General features: G+C 38.6%; 1 protein-coding gene across 2 annotated transcripts; it reads right to left on the reverse strand.

Annotated features, from left to right (window-relative positions):
* Window positions 1-2251: 2251 nt before the first annotated feature.
* Window positions 2252-19202, reverse strand: LOC106068590 (uncharacterized). 2 transcript variants are annotated; one of them, XM_056008896.1, is made up of 5 exons: window positions 18931-19202; window positions 14614-16109; window positions 11339-11462; window positions 7167-7305; window positions 2252-6369 (listed from the first exon to the last, which is right to left on the reverse strand). In XM_056008896.1, exons 2-5 carry the CDS (start codon window positions 15825-15827, stop codon window positions 3896-3898), a joined length of 3951 nt encoding a protein of 1316 aa, XP_055864871.1. In that variant the 5' UTR covers window positions 15828-16109; window positions 18931-19202; the 3' UTR covers window positions 2252-3895. The 2 variants fall into 2 exon arrangements, with proteins under 2 accessions (XP_055864871.1, XP_055864872.1); XM_056008897.1 differs by lacking the exon at window positions 18931-19202 and adding an exon at window positions 16304-16423.
* Between the last annotated feature and the right edge of the window lie 1066 nt (window positions 19203-20268).

Genomic DNA, 20268 nt, shown 5'->3' on the forward strand with positions numbered 1-20268 from the left:
CCCCACCTAATCGGCCAACATACTAGAGGGTGGGGGCGAAATAATCTAAAAATAGTTTGAAATATAAATAATTAGTATATATTATTAACATAAGTAATAAATTCGTATACAAATTGTGTGACTTCTATACTAAAATTCGTCCGCCCCCCCCCCGTTCGGGGGGGGGGGGTCGGCCGAGTGGGGAGGGGGCGATCGCCCCTACCGCCCCCCCCCCCTGGATCCGCCAGTGTTTTAAATACTATTTTCTAAAAATAAGTTAGTGAAATAAATATAAAAAAAAATACTTTTGTTAATTTTGTTAATTCCAAAAATAAATGTTTACATTACTAATTGATGTGTTTTCTGTTGTAAGAGGTACTAATAATATAGGGTATACGTTTATTATATTCTTTTAAAAATAATGCATTTTGTATATACACAATTATTTAAATGTTTAAACACAAGAATGAATAGGCAGAGTTTAGTGCTAGTTACTACCCATACAAGGAGATATTCCAAAGCCCAATACTCTTTAAAAATTTCCAGAGGCCAGAAATGAAAGATTGTCCATTCACCTCCCCCTTCCCGTTTGTAGGCCAACCGGCCACCATCAATTAGATTATCTTTGAATCACAGACCCGGCTCACATTGAACCATTACTTCTTAACAATCAGTTGATTGAATTTAGAATACTTATGAGTATTAATAAATAGTAATAATAACAATGTAACAAAACAACTACATCGGCAACACTTTTGCTCAGCTAACATTAAGGTTGTATGGAGTGAGGGGGGAGGTGGTTGTGGTTGTTGATAGTTTGTGCTTTATAGCTTACTGTTCGACCCATGGCGTAGCATACCCCCGCTATTTTGCAGGGCCGGCCTTAGGCCACTGCTACCTCTGCGACCGCAGTGGGCCCCGCACTTTCATAGGACCCGCGGTAATTCTAGGTGTAAATTATTAAATTAAACCATTTGATAACTTATGATTTCCAACGGCCTCCTGATTTTCCAGGAGCTCCTGTAAATCTCTTGAAATAGCAAAATATTCGAAAAGGTCCTGGAAATCTCCGGAAATTAATACATCTTTTGAAAATTTATACAAAAATCTCCTGAAATATATAGACAAAAATTATCATTTTGGGGTGTCATTCAATACGGAAAACGCCAATCCTACGCGCGATTAAAAAAAAACGGCATTATGCAGTACCCGTAATTGTGGAATCTGATAAAAGAAGCTTCTCACGTCTCAAACTAATGAAGAATTACTTGAGGTCAACAATTCTCGTAGATAGATTGAAAAGAACAGACTACGTTGGGCAGGTCACCTTGAAAGAATGTCAGACAACAGAGGGGCGAAAATCGTATACAGGCAAAAACCAAAAGGCAGGCGACTCAAAGGCAGACCCCGAATGCGATGGATAGATGACGTGGAAGCAGATCTGAAGCAGCTTGGGGTTAGGGCGTGGAGACGAAAGGCCCAGGAGAGATCTGAATGGAAGGATGTGTTAAAGCAGGCCAGAGCCCTCCATGGGCTGTAGCGCCACTGGGATGGATGGATGGATAGATTGAAACATTTGGTAATTCTTGCTATTGAGCGTGATCTATCTAGGAAATAGAATTTGTATGGTATACTGTATGACTTCGCTACACGCAAGGCTCGTACAGTAAAGAATGAGTAAAATGCAAAGACGAATTTATTTTCTAACACAAACTCTTAGTTTTCACTTATTATCCGTATCCCTACCCAAACTTGGCCCCGCGAAATCCGTTTCGCATTGGGCCTCACAATGGTTAAGTCCGGCCCTGCTATTTAGTGACAGAATAAATTACTTGTTCTCCCCCCCCCCCCTCTTTTTTTCGCCGCTAAAGTAACAGATGACCCATGTCATAGTAGACCCTCTTTTTATTTTTTTGGGGGGAGGGGAGGGGACGCTTCTGTTTTTTTGTAATTTGGTTTAATCATTGCTAATAATGTCGTTCGTACTTGATCAATATTCTAATATATATTTACATCTACAATGAATGCCCATAAGGATGGCTTATATTTGTATCAGATGGTGGGGTAGATTCAGAAAGAAACCTGGAACTTGTAGATGTTATCAGCTTTTAAAACTAAAGATAGGATCCACATCTTTGTCTACATAGTTTCGAAGCCTTTGGTATAGACAGTGACTAATACACTATGCATAAGACAAAATCATTTTCAGAATATCATTTCTTTAAAACACAGCAAAACAGAAAAACAACAACAACAACAACGTTCAGTGTTATGATTTTTTATTGACATCTTCCAATATCTATATATATATATATGAATATAAACAAAATACAAATTATACAAATATTTTAACTCTGCAAACAGTATCACAGTAGTGGTACCTAGACACGTAGGCTTAGATCCAAGGGTAGGAGACACAACCGACTATCAAGCTAGCTGGAGACTCTTTCTTGATTCCTTACGTCTATATCTTTCCCATTGCCACACAAAGGCTATACAAATGTTATGAGCACTAGTCTAGTCTATACAGTGGCGTAGCCAGGGACCCGGGGGGGGGGGGGCTTGACATCTATAGGGGACCCTGAATTTTGACATTCGACATCATGACATGAGATAATGGCGTAATATTTAATGTAAAAACCAAAATTTCGGACACTCATTTGGGGCCCGGGGAGATTTTTCAAATTTTGACCCCCATTACCCCACCCTAGCTGACCTAAATATAGAAGAACCTTACAACGAGATCAGCTACTTTCACATGATAATGTGTCCAATGCATTGCTATCGGCGCCTTCGACACGGAGGTCACGTTGCTATTCATATAAGGGGATGTTACTTATAAATGTACTAAAATATGGGTTCGAAAAATCTTTCATCTTTGAGTTAAAAACAACAACAACAACAAATGAAAAAGAAATAGAAAATCCAGATCTGAACTGACCGAATACAAACTTATCACAAGGATATAAAATAATAAAAATATGAAATTAAAATGCAGGTATTTAAGAGTGGACAGCAGACATTTTTTTTTATAAACTACTAAATCATCAGTTATTGAGCTCATTAGGTCTACATAAAAAAAAAGTAACATTAACTTAACCCTCTCGTAATGCTAACTCTTAAACTCTTTCAAATATTAAAGATAAAACTACCCTTAATTCATCATTTTTATTTTAAGCTCCAAGGCTAACATTCAATTTATCTCCAGATCCTGGCCCAAATATCAGGGTCACCCTTAGGTAACCGGAGGCCCCAAAAGAAATATAAAATAGATGCTAATCGAAAATATAAAAATAGACTAAAAAATAATTACACAATTTATATTTTTTAAAAACCTACATGTGTGATCTACAGCTAGAGCTAGTAGACATAGAGCCACAGAACTCTGCTAGTTAGATATTTAATCGAAGTTTCGAAATTTTTTGAGTCTTGTGCGAGGCTTTCATCCATCGGAAGCCCTAGGCTGCTGCCTAGTTTGCCTATTCTTAATACTGCCCTGATAATATGTTGAAATTTTAGACATCTCAATAATAAATATGCACATTTTAAAGTCAAATTATACACCAATGCTTAAGAGAGCTCCACATTCCTTAAATTTTTGCTTGAAATTATTTGAGATACCGTTCAAATATGCACACTGCTTGAGGTAAAGACATTTATCACATGATAAGTCATAGAGATCAGAGATCACAAAGTTATCACATTAACCAACTTTAAATACATATTCACATAAATAAATTATAACATAATTGTTTCAGGACTTTTCCATACGCAGTAAAGACACATTTTTGTTTTGTGGTCGAAGATAAGCACAATCTGATAGTGATATCATATGAACTCGAAGATGGAATGTTGCAATATTAATTTGAAGCGAAGATGGAAATGTATTTGATTTTTTTAATCCTACGGCAATACATTAAATTCGATTTGAATAACTCATCGGCGTGTTTCTATTGGATTCTATAGTGGAAACAGATGACAGCCTTGCGTCAACATCCTTTTTGAACACGCATCTCTTAATTCTGCGAAAGAGTCCACAGTACAGCGCCAGAACCCTGCGATTGCAAACAAACGCAATGAAAATAAAAACTCCTTGGGAGGCATTGAAGAGCGTGAAGCAGATAGCCAAAACGTGGCTGGCTATGCAGGCTGAATATGTGATTGGCTTGGCAAAGGAGCTTAGGATGGAGGATCCGAGCCCGAACACCCAGGTGAAGCCCATCACCGTGGACATCTTGACGTACAGCATGACGTCCGAGCGAGCGGAGAACTTCTGAAAAGAGGAATTGGAGTGTCTGTTGGTGATGCTCTTTCTGGAGAGCTTCATCGTCTTTGAGATGCTGAGAATCGTCCGTGCGAAGAAGATGCTGTTGACGATAAATATCAAAAGGATCGGCGCGCCGAAGGTGACGAGGGCTGCTAAAGGTCTGGTTATCCAGCAAACCGATGCCCTCGCGATATTTAGGTTGAGATCACCCGTAGCGTTACGTATGTCTTGGATTAATACCTCGCCGTCCTGGGTAGTGATGATGTCGTAATCACTGAAATTGGTCTCTTGGGAGACTTCCTTGCCGTAGCCTATGGATATGTTGTCAAATACATCTGAGAAGTCTATGAATGCGCAGAAAGCAACAACGAGCATGGGGACGCCCCAAGCGTAGGTGGCATATCTCGGGAAATAGCGCCTCCTGTCTCGAAGCTGCGGACTGACAGAGGTCGAGTTGGCGAATGTTCGATACACGTCATAACTCATCACATTCATCCAAAAGTGGGCAGCCAAGAAGGTGAAGTGCAGGCTGATAGCCACAGCTGAGCACAACCAGTGAGTACTCACGTTGATTCCTTCAGAGAATATAATCTCGGCCACTAGCAGGGCGAATGTTAAATTCATAGTGTTAACTCCGGGGAGATTTCTGAGCCTCGGGAAAAGGCAGTAGGTTATTAAAACACAGGCAAGTGCAGCGACGGATATTCTTCCTAGCACTAGAGTCATGTAGCCTTCGACCTTAAGGGCAGTATCGAAGTCATGACTGCATCCCCCGTACAGCTTGATGTGCGGCAGCATGGTCTGCATATTGCTGTGAAACGACTGGGGAACGCAGATTTGGACTTTCCCAGTGGATTCATTAACAACTTTGTAGGAGAAAATATCGTATTCCCTTTCTTCGAAAATAATGGATCGATTATCACCCGCCAGGTAATATTCATTATTTTCTAGATCTATTCGGTTGCAGTCTTTCTGCAAGATTCTGGGCATGAAGCAAACGAAGGCGTACTTACTTAGGCCAGTGAAATTGGTCTCGTTGGCGGCTAGGTTTCCCGCAAACATGACCCACAAGTCGAACAGACCCACATTGATGTAAGAATTGGTTTTATTGATGTACATAAGAGTTTGGTTGCCTATGTTCATCATAGTGAACTCATCGTCGTAGACCATGTACTCAACACCCCATGGACAGAAGTCTTCAGCGTTGGCGATAATGTCGCTTTTGTCGTCCGCGTCAATGACGTCCACGCTATTCCCGTTTAGCTTCAGGGAGAACCGCTTCTCCACAATCATGGTGTCGATCTTCTGCAGCAGCGCGTTCAGACCGTCCTCGTGGGAGTGGGGGTCGTGCGGCGGGACCAGCACGAAGTTCACCCTCATGTTGACGGTCTGCCTCATTAGCGTGTCCAGGATCTCGACGCCTGTCATGAAGGCAGCTGCAGCGATGTCCTCAGCCTGAAGCACGATTCGATCACTTTTATTATTGAAAGGTTCGCTGATGTAATAATAGTTCGAGCCGTTCTTGACCACCATGACCAGCCCCTTCTCGTAGAGATCATTTTTCGACTTCAGCTTCCTAAATCCTTTGACCTTTCCAATGTCTGAGGTCAAGAGCTCTGCCCTTTTCAGATCATGGACATACTTCTTAAACGACTTTCTTTGGGACAACGCTTCTCTTAAATCTTCCAGGCGTGTGTCAACTTCCCTAGAAGTGATGGAAGCGTTCTCGTTTGGTTCCGAGTCTGACATGTTCAATATATTATCTATTCCCCTCTTTTGGTCTTGCCAATTACGGGAGTCGCCAGGGTCTTGCCTCGAAGCGAGAAAATTCTTTTGATCCCAAAATGACTTTATCTTTGACGGATTGAGACTAGCAGATTGTTTAGGGTTCGTGGTCTTGTTGACCTGAGCCTCGTTAATGTTTTTACTTTTACTGGTGGAGTTCTTTTGATTCGCGTACGGGTTATCGGTCGTGGAATCTGGTTGCGCTACCAGAGGAGGGAATATTTTATTGTACTCCTCCTCTGTTAGCGTAGTGACCTTCAAAGTCGTCCCGTTGGTGGAGCTGAAGTCGAATGTGACGTTGACGTCTTTAACTCTTTCAGCGCTAATGTTGAGTTTATCTGTAAAAAAAACACCAAAAAAAAAACAAACAATAGAAATTAAAGAAACAATCAAGTGAAAGTAGACTTGACAGAGTTATCATTCAATACTCAATCAGTATAGCGAGTTTGTTTCAAAAGTATTTTGCCTTGTTAGTGAAATGAAGTCGACATTTTTGTTTCTACAAAACGAGTGGATACAGTTTTCTCTCTAGACATAAATGCTTTCTATTGAAAATGTAGCCAGACTTCTTCTTCTAACCAGCTTTTCGCTGCTGAGCTGTGAGCTCTTTTGCAACTGAGACAAATATTAATTCTTATTTATTGCAGAGCTAACCCTGTTTTGAAAAAAAAAATATATATATATAGGCCTATATATAATTACTAAAAAAAACAAAACCTCCGAAGTTTATCTAATGGGGAGAACTCCAAATGTAAAACCATATATTTAAATACTGTAAGATGTCTTTCCCCTTTTCGTTATCAAATAAAATAATTAATTACCACTATTTTATTACTGATTGGTTAATTTTTCAAAATTGATTCATGCTTTATTAGTGGGAGAGATTACATGCTCAAACTGTGTAGCAGAGTGAATTGATATAAGCTTTATAGAAACTAACCTTAATTATTTTATGCGCTATTTATAGTGCGCTAACTGAGACTTCGGTCTTACTTAATGCAAATGTACTAGTCCCTCTTTCTTCGGAGAGAATTGCATAAGTCATATATCAGTTTGAATAAAAACATTTGTCTAAGAGAGTTAAAATGTAAAGCGAAGAATAGTTGAGGTTGACCACAGAGACTTGGAACCTCACCTGCAAGCTGCCGAACCATGTTTTCATCACTCCCGTTATTGAGTGTAAAGATGAGGTAGTCTGCGTAGGTTACATTGAGAACCAGTGAGACCATGGCTGTTTGATCCAGGCTACGAAGTTGTTGCACATCAGTGATCCCCTGAAGAAGTCAAAAGTGTTTCTTGTATATTCGAATACATGTTTCTGTAACAGTATTGATGGCAGAATACAGGGGTGTGTATACTTGTAACATCTAAAACAGACATACAAGTGTGTGTAACTGTATACATTTAACACTATTGATAACAGACATACAAGTGTGTGTAGGCCTATATTTGTAGCAGCATTGATAACATTCATACAGGGGTGTGTATACTTGTAACAGTATTTATAACATACATACAGGCATGGGCGTAGCCGGGGGGGGGGGGGGTTCTTGGGGTTCAAACCCCCCCCCGAAATGAAATCCCCCCCAGGGGGGGGGGACGGAATTAAGTGACTGATTTTTGCTTTCATTTTGTTTATTTTAGGTGAGATTTTAATACTAAATCATCACTTACCACAGCACAGCCGAGGCAGTTTTGAGTTAAAAACCCTCTACCAGGGGGTTTTGAGTTTAAATCCCCCTACCAGGGGGTTTTGAGATTTTAAAAACCACTATCAGGGGGTTTTGAGATACAAATCCCTCTACCAGGGGGCTTTGAGTTTAAAACCCCCTACAGGGGGTTTTGAATTTTAAACCCCCTACCAGAGGTTTTTGCAGTTAAATCCCCCTCTTCTATAAAACAAAACAAAAAAATGCAAACAACAATCCCGAAATTCCAACAGCACAGTTGAGGAAGATTTTGATTTAAAAAAACCCCTCCAAAATTTACGATAACCCCATCTTCAATATAAAAAAAGCAAATTACACACTAAAAATTCTATGAGCGTAGCCAAAGGGGGTTTGAGTTTAACCCCCCTCCCCCTTCCAGTTGGGGTTTGAAGCTAAAAAGTACCTCTTCAATATAAAAAAAAAGCAAATTACACACTATAAAATCTATGAGCGTAGCCAAAGGGGTTTTGAGTTTAACCCCACTCCCCCTTCCAGTTGGGGTTTGAAGCTAAAAAGTACCTCTTCGATATAAAAAAAAAGCAAATTACACACTATAAAATCTATGAGCGTAGCCAAAGGGGTTTTGAGTTTAAATCTCCCTCCTCCAGATGGCTTTTTCTTTAAAGTTTAAAACCCCTCCAGATGGTTTTGAGTTTAATTAAAATTCCCCTGCAGAGCGTTTAGAGTTGAAAACCTCTCTCTTCAATATTATTTTAAAGCAAACTACAGTCACCAAATTCTATGATCGTAGCTAAATGGGGTTTTGAATTAAATCAAAACAAAAAAAAAACCCAGAGATTTTTTAGTTTAAAACCCCTCAACAGATGATTTGACGAAAAAACTTTCCTTTTCGATATAAAATCTAAAGCGAAATACAGGCATTTAATTCCAAGAGCGTAGTCAAGAAAGGTTACACATTTCTACCAGTGGCTTGGGCTCCATTAATTAAGTGTGAATAGTCTTCTGCCGAAATTGAACATCATTAAATGTGTCTCAACAAAGATGGCTACGACAGATTTTAGGAGTCAGTCATAGAGATCGGGTCTAAATCAAAGAAATCATATGCCGAACTGGGAGTCGAATCCTTAGTAAGGTTGTGACAGAGCGTCGCATGAGGTTTTGCGGGACATGTTTTCCGACAAAATGAATTACGCAAAATAAGAGTTGCGGAAACAGCTTGCCGGAAAATGCGCCCAACGGCGCGGGAGGGTCTAAGTCAGTAAGAATAGCACATTAGGTTTTTGAAATAAAACTTTTGAATAGCAAGATAATGAGCTGTAGATACCTCAGAATATGCATTTTGTTGGCTTTCAATACCAGAAACAGTGCTCGGCGGCTGGGCTTCGCCCCGCGCTGGGGGAGCGCTGCGAACTCCCCCGACCCCCTTGCTAGCAAGGGCGGGGAGTCTAAAATAAACAAAAGGTCAGAATGTAATAAAAATTAATTATGTACACACACACACACACACACATATATATATAAATATAGATTTTTTCCGCCGGGGGGGGGGTGGTAGCCCCCCCCCCCAAAACCCTCCCCGAAAAAAAATCCTGGCTACGCCCATGCATACAGGTGTGTGTATACTTGTAACAGTAGTGATAACAGACACACAGGTGTGTGTATAATTGTAACAGTAGTGATAACAGACACACCGGTGTGTGTATAATTGTAACAGTAGTGATAACAGACACACAGGTGTGTGTATAATTGTAACAGTAGTGATAACAGACACACAGGTGTGTGTATAATAGTAACAGTAGTGATAACAGACACACAGGTGTGTGTATAATTGTAACAGTAGTGATAACAGACACACAGGTGTGTGTATACTTGTAACAGTAGTGATAACAGACACACAGGTGTGTGTATACTTGTAACAGTAGTGATAACAGACACACAGGTGTGTGTATACTTGTAACAGTAGTGATAACAGACACACAGGTGTGTGTATAATTGTAACAGTAGTGATAACAGACACACAGGTGTGTGTATACTTGTAACAGTAGTGATAACAGACACACAGGTGTGTGTATACTTGTAACAGTAGTGATAACAGACACACAGGTGTGTGTATACTTGTAACAGTAGTGATAACAGACACACAGGTGTGTGTATACTTGTAACAGTAGTGATAACAGATACACAGGTGTGTGTATAATTGTAACAGTAGTGATAACAGACATACAGGTGTGTGTATACTTGTAACAGTAGTGATAACAGACATACAGGTGTGTCTATAATTGTAACAGTAGTGATAACAGACATACAGGTGTGTGTATAATTGTAACAGTAGTGATAACAGACACACAGGTGTGTGTATACTTGTAACAGTAGTGATAACAGACACACAGGTGTGTGTATACTTGTAACAGTAGTGATAACAGACACACAGGTGTGTGTATACTTGTAACAGTAGTGATAACAGACATACAGGTGTCTGTATACTTGTAACAGTAGTGATAACAGACATACAGGTGTCTGTATACTTGTAACAGTAACAGACAGCCTTGTCTCAAAATAATTGATTTGATGAAATGATCATCATTATGACAGAAATCGGTGAAGAGCCATCTCTTATTCCTGGCCTGTTAGCTAAATCATTTCCTTTGGTCAAGCATCATAATAGGACGCAAGCTCGATCCTTAACGAACACTCACTGAGGTTTCATCTTTTCCATTCCACTCTAAAAATGACTTTATGAATTACGAGTGTTATGCGTGTAACATGTTTGAATCTCAATAGATTTGGAATGTGTTGGTATTAGAATGAGTTTGAGTTTTGAGTTTAGGCACATCGGCACAATTTAGGCCATATCGTGCCCGTAATCCTTTAAGGATCACTCTCCCTTTACATAACAAGGGCTAAATTCTATACAGTTAAATCATTACAAACAAGGTCTATTCACAGTTAAAAAAGTAAAGGTGGTAAAAATTTAATAATTTGGTAAAAATCTTATGTAAATATTATATGTTCACAGTTCAAAAATCAGATCTTCGCAGACAACCCCACCTCCCGGACAAAGCCCAGTACCTTCCCAGGGTCGACATTGTCGAATAGTGTTTTCAAGGTGTGTGTTCTAAAAAATTTCGCCCTGACATCCTGGTATCTGGGGCAATCAATGAGTCGATAAATACTTTTGATGTAAAGGTTGGATTAATTTTGAAAAAGGACATGCAAACTACATGTAACTGACTTATACATCAGCAAAAATAAACATTTTAAAGCATCTGTAACTGACCTATTTATTAGCAAAGAGAATGGGAAATTAAAATACTTGTCAATGATACATAAATTAAAAGTAAAGTAAACTACCCTTTTGAGACCTTGCGACCTTTGCGATTATGTAGTTCGAATTAGTATAGAGTCATAATATACGGAAAAAACAAGGAAAGAAGAAAAACAAAGAAAGACCCTCGTAGTCTGATACTTAACTACATATGTAGGCATAGAGCCACGCTGTGTCTGGATACATCTATAATGTGATACTTACATCTGAAGACATAGAGCCATGCTGTGTCTGGATACATCTATAATGTGATACTTACATCTGAAGGCATATAATCATGCTGTGTCGTGACACGTATAACCTGATACTTACATCTGAAGGCATAGAGTCATGCTGTGTCGGGACACATCTATCTCCGACTAATGTGTAGAACTTGTTACAAGTGATGGATCGACACGTCTGACTGTATGTGTCGTACGTTTCCCATTCTCGACATCTGGGAAATATGACATCATGATCTTAGTAACAGTGAAATAAGAGAGAGAGAGAGAGAGAGAGAGAGAGAGAGAGGGAGGGACAGAGAGAGAGACAGTGAAAGGAGAACAGGAAAGAGAGTGATACGAGAAATAAGAAGTAAATAGATAGACAGATATAGGAAGAGGTGGATAGAGAAAGAGACATAGAAAATGAGAAGGAGGAAGTGAGGAGGACAGAGGGGACAAAGACAAACGAGAGAAAGAGAGAGTGAGAGAGAGAGAGAAAGAAGAGAAAAATAATAAATAAAGAGATAGATAGATAAATAGATAGATAGAGAGAGAGAGAGAGTGAGAGAGAGAGAGAAATAGATTCCTAAGAAAAACTAGAAGCACAAGAAAAAGCAAAAAATGTGGAAAAACACTCAAGTAAACAACCGGAGCTGACTTATTCTTCATGTTCATTAAAAGGAATCCCGGTAAAAAGGAAAGTTCAGGAAACCTTCTGCGTGTAAGACGTTATAATGGAAACGTTAAGAGATAACATTAATACCAGACGTCCCAATTTATCAAAGTGATCTAGATCTAGAAAGTTCATATAAACTACATTTAAAATCTATTCCTACTCGATGTTCAAAGTAAACTAAACATTCAAATAAAAGGAGATTCTTTTCCTGACATTTTATGATTTTTCTCTTTTTATAACAAAATAAGCACACAAAAAAAATCCTTTAAAAAAAAAACAAAGCTTATCTAAGGGGAAATACTCTGCACAAAAGCTTTTGTTACCTCGGCTCCATCATATCCAACAACACTCTACTGGATAAAGACATAAACAATAGGATAGCCAAGGCAATGGCCACCATGTCACTGTTGCAGAAAAGATTCTGGGACAACATATTGCTGACTAGCAGTACTAAAGCCCTTGTCTACCGGACCTGTGTGTTGAGCACCTTGCTGTACGGAAGTGAAACATGGTCAACCTACTCATGGCAGGAAAAAAAGCTGAATGTCTTCCACCTCCGATGCCTAAGGCGGATCTTTAAAATAAGGTGGCAAGATAGGATAACCAATGAGGAAGTGCTACAGAGCAGGGTGCCAGGACATCCGCTCTGTTATCAGCAGCAGACGCCTTGGCTGGCTTGGCCACGTTCGTAGAATGCCAGTGTGTCGACTTCCACAGGACATCCTGTATGGCGATCTAATAGAAGGCAGGAGAGCCGCTGGTCGCCCACTTTTACGTTATACAGATGTATGCGAACGCGACATGAAGCTCTTCAAAATCGACACTGGCAACTGGGAAGAAGTGGCACTGGACAGATCCACATGGAGAGAGAGCATAAAGGAAGGGTCACAGATTGCAGATGTCATACACAACAGAAGCAGAAAGAAGGGTGAAAATGCAACGGCACCTGGTGATTACATATGCCCAACCAGCGATCGCAAGGATTGGCCTCTTTAGTCACACAAGAAGTTGCAATGGGAAAAGATCGTCTCTCGAGACGTAAAATGCCACAGGAGTACTCTGCACTTATAACTGTATTACTGTAGAAGTTTTTTTCCATTTTCGATAGTAATCAAAATAATTAATTGACTAATTGGTTAATTTTTTAATTGTTTCATGTATTGTTCGGTACAAGAAATAATGCTATAAAGTTTCAGCTTGATCCGAGAATGGGTGTGAGAGAAATAATGTGTACACTTATTTAAGTGGGCGAAACCCGACATATTTAACCGTATCTGTATATACTGAAGGATTCATTTTTCTTTTGGATATAAAACGAAATAATAAATAATAATTGAATATTTGGTTATTTTTATTTATGTTTTGTCTGTCCCATTGAATAATTGTGCGAAGTTTCAACTTGGTCGAAGAATGGGTATCAGAGAAATAACGTGTTCAAACTTTATCAGACAGACAGAAAGACAGACACACATAAAAAAAATTAGATTTGTAAAAATACAGAAGAAAAAAATCAGCCACTATTGGGTTAGAGCCTACGACATTTGCTCTTAAGAAATGAGCTAACTGGGGTAATCGATCAAACAACAGATAGTCAAATATAAATATATAGATCTATAGTTCATCTACAGTGGTTCAACGATGACCACTTTTGTCACCCAGAGGGCGGAGGGCTTTGCACATTTCCCTTTTTGTATATGAAACAAAGACATAAAATATATCATTGGTTAATTTTTTATGTTTTGATTCATGTTTTGTTGTTAACATTCTCAGATCAAGTTTGAATTTTACGAAATTGTGCATAGTCGATTACAATACCTGAATAAATAACAAAATAAACCGATTAAATAATCATTTAGAGGTTATTAATTCCCCTCTTTCTTTTTTTAAATAAATAGTCAGGGCTCTGCTCTTGGTGACAACACCTCGCCAAGTGCCAGGACATTGTTGCTGTATGCAAAGTAGAGGTCAATTCAATGCTAGCTGGCTACCTATCATTCACCCTTACTAAATATATATATAGCGCTATGGCCTAATCTCATATGTGGAGTGGGGTGGGGAAGGGAGGGACTCAGTAAACACAACTCTGTTCGAGTCAAACCTAAAGCCCCCCTTCAAAGGTAGCCAAGCCAAGTTCAAGCGTACTTAGTCTCTCCACCACCTTCTCATCACTATATGCATGTTAATCAATGACTTCAACTCTACCAAGTTATTGGTTTTCCTGGCTGACTCAGATAGCCCATTCTATGCTCTAATAGCACTAGGGAAGAAGCAGCATATCTTTCTCTTCTTGTGGTTGCAATATAGTCAAGGTAACCTTAAATATCAAACTGTGAATAAACGTTCAAGCAAAAAGTAGATTACTGGAATGAAACTAATTTTTGAAATCACCATTTTTTGTAAGCTTGAAATTAAGACGTTAAAAATAAGTGGCCAATGTCAGTATACGGTAGACAGTTTCTCCCCGAGATGATGTAGTCTAGTCACCGCCAATAGTAAAACAATAACTTTTTTTTTCAAATTAGAAAGAATTGAAATAAATGCTTGTTGAGGAGATAAAATAAAAAGTACCGAAACGAGTTTTTTTTTCTGTCTCTGTTTAGTGTTAAATACACAACACGACATGCTTCTATGCTTCGTTTCTTAACATTCCAGCTGAGTTCTAATAGAAATATGTCACCTAGCTACAACTTGGGGTATCAATTACTCACCTAGGAATATATTCCTCTGAGAGTTTAGGGCTGGCGCTGAACAGTAAATGAGTATCCCCTGTAAAGTCAAAGTTCATCAGCACATTGAATGACACAGGATAATCCGAGCCAACGACGTCACACACGGGGGTCGAGCACTTCCGGGCGTTCTGCTCAGGGGAGTGCACCTTGCAGGATACGATGTTGTCCGGCAGGGAAGGCACCACCTCCCGTTTGCAGTGCGGCGCCCTGAGATACTCGGCTAGGAAGGTGGTACTGGCTGCGTTTACCAGAGCGACGGCGCTGCTTTGTTCATAAATTTCGCAGACTACTTTGGAAGTCCAAGGGAGGAGAGAGACCACACCATGGCAAGTGGCGCAGAAGACGTTGGCGTACACTTTCCCTCCCTCGTCCTGGACGGGAAGAAACGGGAGGAAGCTGAAGGACGGCATGACCAGATCATTCCAAGTCTCGCACTGAGTTCGAACATTGTCTTGCGTCCAGTTGCCGGGACAACGAACCACCATTTCCAACCAACGATGCGTGTTGTAGCCTGTCACGTGCTCGCATGACACGAACTGATCGGGCTTGCGCGTTTCCACTTCCGGTTCGTTGTTCTGGGTTAAAAAGTTAGTTTGAATCCCGCTCTTTTTGCCACTTTTAGCTGCTTTTTGAGCAGAAGTGAAATTTGAGTTGTTTGATTTCTTTTGTTTATATATGCGCAATGATCTCATTTTATCAGACCTGGAAAACTTTTGTTTGTGGTAAATGTATTTTTCTCCATTGCCGTAGCGTTTATCAACACCCTCTAAGGAAGATCTAGAAATGTGTCTTTTCAAATCAGCTACAAACTGGGGTGAGTGAAAACTAATCTCTTGATATTTATACATTTGATATGTCAGATATATCCAAGAGTTTAATCGTCGATACGACTCGCCGTGCTCTGAAGCATTCTGAAGAACTTCTGCAAATAGTTCCGAATCGTTTCGAAAAGCGCTGTCGTTGTTCATCTTGGAGGGTTCGGTAACAAAGTTTTGTTGCGTCCTCTGATGGTCTCCATAGAACACTAGGTTGTGGACGGACATGCCAAGAAAGGCGTTTCTCCTGTGCGGGTACGGAAGTCCCTCATGCTTCCACGTCACCTTTTTCCCATCCAGCTCAAAGTCTTGTTTTCCAAGCGGCACCGCAGCGATGACAACTAGTAATGAAATGGGGAGCCAGAAGACTTCGGACATGGCGCTTATTACTTTGAAACAAAAAAAAATAGGCTAAATTGGCAGCACCATCAAATTAAATACTAAGTTTGCTATGATGTTTCATTTTGAAAAGAAGTTTTGAATAATGGGAAAGTTTTGCAACACGAATTTCCGCTCCACAGAAATACATTGAGATTTTTGATGTCATAGAATCCGTCTAGTCGAAAAATAAAGTTTGCTGGAGGTAGATGTAAAGGTGGAAATCTTGAGCGTAAGCTTGCAACAAAATTTAAGTTATTGAATCCTTAAGGCCTGTTTCAGCTGAAAACAAAGATAAAGTGACAGTTTTTTTTTTATCTAAAAAATATACATATTTTATTAAAGGAAACATTAGCAATAATTTATTATTTTAGCATTAAGATATAATAGATCTAGTTAAATAGGAGATTTTTCGATTTATAAGTATGTTTTGTTTTCTCAATTTTAGAATGGAAACAGTACTCTATATTTCTTACATTAAAAATTTAAGTCAGTAACAGAATGAAAGCCAACTAAGTCAGCCGTAAGATAAACCACAAAATTGTAACTAGGAAAGAAAGCAATAGAGTTGGAGAGTACAGGTACAGAGAGAAAGAGAGAGAGAGAGAGAGAGAGAGAGAGAGCGAGAGAGAGTGAGTGAGAGAGAGAGAGAGAGAGAGAGTTTTAGGACAATATTTTAATTGTGATAAGACGCTTTCTGAGCTGCTCCAGTATTTCCGAATCGCGCAGAACCCAGTCACCTGACTAAAGGTCAAGGCCGAAAGTTAGGACTGTGTCGCAATATTCCTTCGAAATCTCTTTGTTATTAAACACAAAAGTTAATTTTAGAAACTTATGTAAACACCTCTGTTGACTTCAACAACCATTAATACCGACAATATCTCGTTTTCCCCCATGAGCAGTGCCGGTTTTACGTTTGAGCAAGATGAGGCTCAGTTTCCCTCACTCCTTTCTGCAAAACCTACAAGAAATTCAAACGTGGGACAACTTACCAACTAGACTGTGCACCATTTTATCACCGTGCATGTCATAGTTTTAAGACTCATTATTTATATGGATTTTTAAATAGACTATAAATAAAGATCTAGAGACATTATTTCTAATTCATCAAGGCTGTCATTAGTGCGTGACAAAAATTGGATACATTAAACAAATGTTCTGACAACAATGCATCCTCGTTAAACCAAAAAAAAAAAAACAACAACACAAACCCACTTTAGATGTCCTATAAACATTTTTTAAATAATGATATTGGAATGGACAATATAGGCTAAATATTGAGTAAGAATTAATATTGTGTATGAATGGACAATGTGTAAGAATTAACAATGTGTAAGGATGAGCAATGTGTAAGAATGAACAATGTGTAAGAATGAACAATGTGTAAGAATGAGCAATGTGTAAGGATGAGCAATGTGTAAGAATGAACAATGTGTAAGAATGAACAATGTGTAAGAATGAGCAATGTGTAAGGATGAGCAATGTGTAAGAATGAACAATGTGTAAGAATGAACAATGTGTAAGAATGAACAATATGTAAGGATGGGCAATATGTAAGGATGGGCAATATGTAAGGATGAACAATGTGTAAGAATGAACAATGTGTAAAGGTGAACAATGTGTAAGGATGAACAATGTGTAAGGATGAACAATGTGTAAAAATGAACAATATGTAAGAATAAACAATGTGTAAGAATGAACAATATGTAAGGATGGGCAATATGTAAGGATGGACAATGTGTAAGGATGAACAATGTGTAAGGATGAACAATGTGTAAGGATGAACAATGTGTAAGGATGAACAATGTGTAAAAATGAACAATATGTAAGAATGAACAATGTGTAAGAATGAACAATATGTAAGGATGGGCAATATGTAAGGATGGGCAATGTGTAAGGATGAACAATGTGTAAAATGAACAATATGTAAGAATGAACAATGTGTAAGAATGAACAATATGTAAGGATGGGCAATATGTAAGGATGAACAATGTGTAAGAATGAACAATGTGTAAGAATGAACAATGTGTAAGAATGAACAATATGTAAGGATGGGCAATATGTAAGGATGGGCAATATGTAAGGATGGGCAATGTGTAAGGATGAACAATGTGTAAAATGAACAATATGTAAGAATGAACAATGTGTAAGAATGAACAATATGTAAGGATGGGCAATATGTAAGAATGAACAATGTGTAAGAATGAACAATATGTAAGGATGGGCAATATGTAAGGATGGGCAATGTGTAAGGATGAACAATGTGTAAAATGAACAATATGTAAGAATGAACAATATGTAAGAATGAACAATATGTAAGGATGGGCAATATGTAAGAATGAACAATGTGTAAGAATGAACAATGTGTAAGAATGAACAATGTGTAAGAATGAACAATATGTAAGAATGAACAATATGTAAGGATGAACAATGTGTAAGAATGAACAATGTGTAAGAATGAACAATGTGTAAGAATGAACAATATGTAAGGATGGGCAATATGTAAGGATGAACAATGTGTAAGAATGAACAATGTGTAAGAATGAACAATGTGTAAGGATGAACAATGTGTAAGAATGAACAATGTGTAAGAATGAACAATGTGTAAGAATGAACAATATGTAAGAATGAACGATGTGCAAGAATGAACAATGTGTAAAAATGAACAATATGTAAGGAGCGGCAATGTGAAATGTGTAAGGATGGACAGTGTGTGAAAAGGGACAATGAGTAAAAATGAACAATATGTAAGAATGGATAATGTGTAAGAATGGACAGTGTCTAAAGATGGACAGAGTATAACAATGGACAGTCTTTATGGATGGACAGTGTGAAAGAATCTACAGTCTTTATGGATGGACAGTGTGTAAGAATGGACAGTCTTTATGGATGGACAATTAAACGTATAAATCTTTAAAAAAATTAAATTAAAGGCCACATAACAATGCATTTTATATTTTAATCTCACCCAAGGTAAGCCTAATTAGAATCCATGTTGAAATATCAAGGGTTATATTTATCTGTATTCCTTGTTTCAATACGTAAACGTTGTGTTTAACTTTAATCATTAATAACATAGAAAAATATTTTAATATTAATTTACCTGAAAGATTATGCGCGCCCTTATCTTCTTGTTTCACGTCACTTGTGGCAATGGAATGCTTACGCTTAAACAATTCCTCAATTATAACCACAAACGGAATCACAAAATCCGTACACGCTCCGGAGACACGGATACGAAAACATTACGTAACACTAAAGTAGGTGATGCCCCTTTCACTAATCAAGGGAGATAATCCTGTATCCAGGTCTTCGAGTTGTGTTGCTATGACAGTTGTCTATCTTTGGTGTTGTTTTGTTTCGACTTCCCATTATCGCTGGTGCGTCTGTGAATGTGCGTGTGTGTGTGTGTATGTGTGTGTGTGTGTGTGGATTGTCGTATTTGTCGTCTATCCGATTTACAAGTAATAGTTAACATTTCTGACCAACATACTAAAAGATAAGATATCTAGTGATCATCTTAGCCTAGTGCTACAAGTACAAACAATCTGCTGCCAGTGGTTTATGATCCCACGAAAAGTGAAACATAAAAAAAAAATCTAATAAAGAAAAGCCAGACACAGACTCGTCAGTGTGATCTCATCTGCTAGCTGCCCGCCTATCCAATTGCAGATTCCAGCATACACATTATAATTCACTCTTAACAAACGACTAAGCAACTGAGACCTGCTAAGGTTTTCCAAGGTTTTTAGATTTAATTTACTGATCTATATAGAATCTACATTTATATCATTATACCTATATGGGTTTGGAATTTAAACTTTGGTTTTCCTTGATTTATTAAAGGATTGCTTTGATAATTACAGGGATATAAAATTTTACCCTCTAAACAGAAAATACTTTGTTTCGAAGTTGCCATAAAAACGATTTAACTTTCAGTTGCTATAGTAAGGTACTTTTGTTTTGCACAAATTAACCTAGAATAACAAAGATCTAGCCTGTGCACTATATATTTATATTTATAGCTTTTATATAGCGCTACTTTTATATAGCATGCTCAGAGCGCTTTGGTCCAATCTCATTTGTGGACCAGTGGGGGGGGGGGGGGAGGGGGGTATCTAGGAGTTGGTTTTCCGTGCTGCCTTTAGGCGCTCAGTAAACACAACTCTGCCCGAGTCGGGTGTCGAACCTCGAGCTCCCTTCTAGGTAGCCAAGCCAAGCTAAGTTAGCCTCTCGACCACACTTACACACTTAAATCATACTGATGTACTCCTTGGTCATGGCGACAATCTTGTATGATTGCGAATCTTGGACGCTAGCTGCAGAACTAGAGAGAAGGATCCTAGCCATGGAATCAAGATACTTTCAATGAAAAACATGCCAAGAACTCGTCGCGAATGAGGAGATTCGAAACAGAATCATAATGGCGATTGGACCCCAC

The sequence above is a fragment of the Biomphalaria glabrata genome, chromosome 13, assembly GCF_947242115.1.
Source record: "Biomphalaria glabrata chromosome 13, xgBioGlab47.1, whole genome shotgun sequence".
NCBI classification, from domain to species: Eukaryota; Metazoa; Mollusca; class Gastropoda; family Planorbidae; genus Biomphalaria; species Biomphalaria glabrata.